The sequence below is a fragment of the Pygoscelis adeliae genome, unplaced genomic scaffold (assembly GCF_000699105.1).
Source record: "Pygoscelis adeliae isolate BGI_AS28 unplaced genomic scaffold, ASM69910v1 Scaffold18, whole genome shotgun sequence".
NCBI lineage: Eukaryota > Metazoa > Chordata > Aves > Sphenisciformes > Spheniscidae > Pygoscelis > Pygoscelis adeliae.
The window spans coordinates 4,929,285-4,934,998 of NW_008825558.1; the positions used below are offsets into that span (position 1 = coordinate 4,929,285).

The following is a 5,714-nucleotide window of genomic DNA, read 5'->3' on the forward strand; positions in this document are numbered from 1 at the left end:
GCCCCAACCCGCTGTCAGGGAGGCAGGATGAGAACGGTGCCGGGGCCGGCGCTTTCCGGGCTCAAGCCCCTGGTCGTGAAAAGCGGGAGCCGTCCCGCGTTGGGCCGTGGCTCCTTTCTGCCCGGCACTTGGGGAGGGTCCCTTCCTCAAAACCAGAAGGCGGAGGGAGCGAAACGTGCTCGGGTTTTTATTGTAACAGGGGGGTCGGGGTGGGCTGGCGCAAAGCTGGACGCAAAGAAGCGCTTTGGCACCTTCACAGTAGACGTAGCTGCCACTGAAGTGAGATCCGGGTGTGATTTGAGCTCTGGACTTTTCCCTCCATTTAAAGGCTTGTCACGATTAACAGGAGAAAATCCATCCCTTTTGGACACCCGTAAAAAACAACTCGTTCCTGATTCTTGTAGACTTCTTGCCCTAAGTGTTTTCCCTCGGTTTAATAGGTTGCTTCATCCAAAAAAAAGAAAAAAAAAATTATTTGTAAATAAATTCCAGTTTTCTCCCGTTGAGATGACGCCGTGGGAACGTTGAGATCTTTCTGAGGCCGGGGTATGATAAAATGCAGCCGGAGGCGTAGGAACGGGGGCTGGGGCTGAGCCCGGGCCGTTTAGGTTTGCCGTATTGCTGCGGAGCACGCAGAACTTGTCAGTCTTAAATATATTTACACCAGCGTAACAGCGTAGGAGTAACACAGAAATGGATGCTGCCAGCGTAATCGTTTCCTGCTTACGGTTTTCCTTATGTTACTGCGTGGGGAAAAAGTAATAATACTGTTTACAATTCCTTTAACGCAGGCAGGGCTTGACTTTACCTTTTCGAACGACGGTAACTTGTTTTTCCTCTGGGAATGACTAAGTGGAAGTTGCTAGTGAAGTATAGAACAACGTGTATACTATGTTTAAAGTACGTGTAGGGTTTGTCTTTAAATCAGGATTAGATGTCTTTCTGCTGGGTCGGTGGCAGTGAATTTTCTACCGGGTCGGTGGCAGTGAATTTTCACGAAGTTCAGGCCTTCGGTGTAGTTTTCTGGTGTGGATCTTGCTACAGGATCACACTATTAGGAAAGAAATCCTGTTTCTTGCAACATCTGAAACATCTTACCACATGTACAGTAAGGAAATCGTTATGGAACCAAAGAAAAGGCGACGTCGTACGTATTTGCTCTTGGGTTTTGATACAAAAAGTTGAAGATTGGAACCCCCTGGCGTTTCCCACGTTAATTAGGACTTGCCGAGACGCGTTGTGGTTTGCAGTCACATTTGATGACTCCTGTGATACTTGGCAGCTTTAAAACACAGCGTTTGACAAGAGGCCAAGGCCTTTTGCTCTCGGTGTTTGGGTTTGTTTTTTTTTTGTTTAAACAGAGGCAAAGGTGTCAATAAATACTGGCGCAGCAGCTATGAAAATTGGATTTCGTTGTTGTAATGTTTAAAAGGAGGGCGCTCTCGCCTGTTCTGTAGAATATAACGCACGGTTACCGCATAAATCGGCAAGATCGCGTGGTTGGAGCTCGATGTTTCTAAAGGGTTTTGAAGCTTTGGCAGGTTTTGGCGGGATCTTCCAGTTCAATTACTGCGGATTCTCGGTCAAGCCTGTGGCCTGGTCACACGCGTGAGGGTTTTCTAGAACCAGCCCCGCAGAGTTTCGCCGCCTCCTCTCTGACCTGGGTTATCCCGGAACGTCAAACGGGAGCAATAGCCTCCAGATTTAAGCTGAAAACGGAGGGTACGCTTTCAGGCGGGCTCGTCCGTGTGGTAACTTCTAAAAACTGCGAGCGGCGCTTCGGCGGCAGCCTAGGCACAAGGAATCCCCAAAAGGAGATTTTATTAAACACACAGCAGCGCTTGAAGGTTTGTAGCTCCGGCGGAGAGAGCAGAAGCGCGTGCATTTAATTTGCACTTTGGCTTGTCGGCTTGAAATCCCTTTCAGAAACGGAGCCGTTAAAGAAAAAGCGAATTAAGTTTCGCGTGGGGGGGGTTGTTTTTTGTGCGTGCCTTTGAATTTCTCGGCTAATTGATGTGGTTTTGCAACCGCATCTCCTCAAAAACACGAGGAGCGCTTCCCCCTCCGTTCGCGTGGCTGGCTCCCCGCCGCCCGGAGGAGCGGTCAGCTGGCAGCGGGTTACAGCCTCGCTCCCCCCATCCCCCTCCTAAACGCACCCCCTCCCCGCCGCCCGCCTTCGGTGGCCGCAGCAGCTCGGGGGGGGCAGGGCACTCTTGCCAATCTGTCCCCCGTTGGCTTGTCCTCGTCAGGGCTGGGCATGACTGAAAACACCGGGGACTAACCGATGGCGAGGCTCCCTGTGGGGACAGTGCCGCGGTGAGAGAGCGTTTGGAAATCGCAGGTGGAAACAGCTTTAATTCCAAACAGATATGTATTCCCCCCCCCTCCTTTTTTTTTACAGAAGCAGTTTTTAATTACCACTTAGGGAACTGAGAACTTAAAAATCATACTCTTTTTTTTTTATTATTATTATTTTTTTAAAGACCATTTTCGGTAGACGACAAAAATTGACTTAGAACTAAGGGTTTCAATCTTTAAATTGATGGACGCTTTAAAATTATTATTAATTTTAGTGTCTGGACTTCTGGCTTCGATGCCAAGCTTTCGAGCCACTAACAATTAAAACCCTAGTCCTAAGCCCTCAAAATGGGTTTGTAATTGAAACAGCAGTTGGCCCTCAGCTATAGCAGGGCCACGCAGCTTCTTTTTGTTGTTGTTGTTGAAAAATCACCTAAATCCATGTCATCCCTTGTAGAGGAGGGATTATTCACATGGCTTTTTTTGTTTGTTTGTTTATGCAGTCTAATACTATAATTATTGCTAAAAATGAGATTGATTTGACTTACAGGATGCGACAGGTCAGTGTCAGATATATTTTTGGACTCCATTTTAATATAGCTGTTGAGGTTTTTTTGATGCATGCTCTCCAGGGGCTGCAAAGGAAAATTCTAGCTGCTTTCTCCACTTCTGTCTCTCAGGGCTCTGTATTATGCTGACTCGATATCCTCAGTTATAAGGAGAAAAGTCATATATATATATATATAAAATTTATTCTTTTTTTCAAAGCAAGACCGACTCGGGGGAGGAATTCAGATCCAGCGTAAGGCAGAAGGAACAGCAGTGCGCGCGTGCTGAAACTGCACTTACAAATAACCGAAACTACCTAAACTTTTGTACTTGTGTAACTGAAAAGTTGTGTAAATTGTGTGCAAATAAATGCGCATGTTTAAGTATTTACAGACAGGTGTTAAAGAAGGAGGAGCCGCCTGGTCTGACCGTGTCTATAGCAGAGACGAGAGAATCGATGCCAATAGTTCTGTCATCGAGCCTTTGTCTCGTGGCTGAGCTGGAGAGTATTTTGAGAAAAGTGTTCGGTTTTGATTGAAAGATTTTAAAGAGCACCCACGTTGGTTGATAACAGTGGTTAGTTTCCCTTGCGGGTGAGCTCTCGAAGAAAAACAATTTCATCGCAAAAGCCTTTTTGTAACGGAGTGGGTTGAAAAAATGGCGAGCGGGACAAACTTTTTCTGCCTCGCGTTTACCTTTCACATCAAGCTTTATTTGCTAATTAAGGTGAAAAATGCTTCCACTTTAGCCTAGAAATGTTACGTTAGCAATAAAATCAACAGGCTGTTTTTGAAATGACAGTACAGTCACGCATCCGCACGGTGGACGTTTTCTAACGTCTCTCTCTCTCAGATGAACACGAACAGAAAATAGCCACAAATGGCAGTCGGTAAGAGCTAGACTCCTCTCCCAGGCAGCGTTGCTGAAGCTCTGTACAAGTCCTGTCACTTGAATTTAGGCCGGGCTTCGACTGAGATGACTTTGCTCTTTTGCTCCATTTGGTTAACGTCTTCCATCATTCTCCAAATGTTCCATTTGGTTTCTCTGTTCTAGTTAAATCAGCCAAACCCCGTGTGTGAGTGGGCACATAAATACGTATAAATACGAATATATTTGCCAATTGCTTCTTTAAAGGTATTTGTAATGCTTCAACTGCCGTTTTATTTGCAGGACAGACGCGAGATTTCCTTAGTTCTGTAGGGGTGTTTTTCTTTTTCTTTCCCTGGGCTTAATTGTTCCAATTACTTTTTCAGATTGACTCTTGGTGCAAAGAGAATAGCTACGTGATAGCTGGATATTACCAGGCAAATGAACGCGTGAAAGATGCCAGGTGTGTTGGTGCCATATTTCCTTCTGTTTGCTCTTTTATGTTGTACTTTGTACCCTGCCAACAAAAATCATCGACGTAAATCGTGCGCGTTGATTAACTTTTGACAACTGTCATCTGGTTTCACATTGTCTTCGCGGTGCTGGTGGCTATGGCCTTTGTTCAGGTGCAGGAACCCCAGTCCTTCCAGAATCACCCCTCTTTAGCGGGTACTATAAAAGGCCGGTATTTGAACGACTGCCAACCAGTTTAACTACAGTTGTCAGGGAAATAGCCAAAATTTGCAGGCGCGTTCGCTTGTGCGGTACGCGTCTTGTGAACTCGAATGACTCCGAGGATCTTTTGGAAAGTCTTTCAGAAGTGACCTAATTCTTAGTAAACTACTTAATTGTCTCCGAGTTCTACTGAAGCATTTTCTTACGTGGTAAAGGGACGCTCTTGAAATGGAAGATGATGTCAGTCAAGCAGAGATATCTTTTTTTCACTTATTTTCCCCAGGATTAGTCATTTTTTTTCCCTGCTAGCTAACTCGTATTACTCAACGAGCAATAAGGGGGCCTTCCTGTGGAGCCACAATACAGTTTTAGATATGCGTATTAAATATTTTCCCCGTATCTATTAGACAAATCCAGTTTCAGGACCAATGAGAGTACATCATACTTGCATTTAAAATAAATATGAGCAGCTTGTTTAAAGTATTATGCTATGTCCCAGTCATTTTGTAAATGTATATCCTTTGGTCTCAAGTATGTTTTTTAAGTAATACTTGTGACTGCTCAGGTATCTAACAGGGGTAAGGGTATTATTTGTCCTTTCCTTACAAGGGAAATAAATCTGCTGGAGGCGTTTTTAAGGAGAAGATACAGTTTGTCTGTTCTGTTTGAGGTTTGAAAGAGTATCACAGGCTTGGGGTTGGTTTTTTTTTTTTTTTAAACCCCGATTTCACTTCTGAAGATAACTGGTGCCATGTAGAGATTGTCATCTTTGAAACACGATAAAGGTTTTCCTTTAAAAGGTTATCTGATTGTGGTAGAGAAGCTGGGCAGCGGGTGGGTTCAAATGCAGGCCGGGGAGCAAACTGGGCTTCTTTTTTAAATGCCTGCCAGGGCAAAGGTGTCTGCGGTCTTTGGTCTGGTGGAAGGAGGTAGGAGGCCGCAAAACGTTGATTCCACAAAAAGCCTGCAGCGAGCGTCTTTCCGCTCAAAAACCCATTGCCTAAGCATAGCTAAGATCCAGACCATGTGCTGAAGAGAGGAGCTGGGGTTTTCTTGGCCTTCTGACTTCAGTCAGGTGTAGCATCAGCTTGATATCTTGTTCCTGTTTGTAAGCACGCGGTGTAATTTTCACATCTCTCTAAGCCTATTTCCTGAAATGTCACGGTTCAAATAACACAGTTACTTTTACCTTCTGCTGCAGTCCAAACCAGGTTGCGGAAAAGGTGGCCTCCAGAATTGCAGAGGGCTTTAACGATACAGCGCTCATAATGGTAAATTACTTCATTCCCCCCCCCCCCCCCCCCCCCCTCTCTTTTTTTTCTTTT

At 45.2% G+C, this 5,714-nt stretch overlaps 2 protein-coding genes across 2 annotated transcripts in view; one reads left to right on the forward strand and one right to left on the reverse strand.

The window, feature by feature from the left end:
• Positions 1–2,259, reverse strand: part of LOC103923901 — an 8,293-nt gene extending 6,034 nt beyond the window's left edge. The window contains exon 1 of the mRNA XM_009332338.1: positions 2,157–2,259. Coding sequence (XP_009330613.1) covers positions 2,157–2,259 — 103 coding nt within the window. The remainder of the gene's footprint in view (positions 1–2,156) is intronic.
• A 590-nt stretch (positions 2,260–2,849) lies between these two features.
• Positions 2,850–5,714, forward strand: part of EMC8 (ER membrane protein complex subunit 8) — a 4,018-nt gene continuing 1,153 nt past the window's right edge. Inside the window, exons 1-3 of the mRNA XM_009332339.1 lie at positions 2,850–2,858; positions 4,101–4,177; positions 5,591–5,660. Coding sequence (XP_009330614.1) covers positions 2,850–2,858; positions 4,101–4,177; positions 5,591–5,660 — 156 coding nt within the window. The remainder of the gene's footprint in view (positions 2,859–4,100; positions 4,178–5,590; positions 5,661–5,714) is intronic.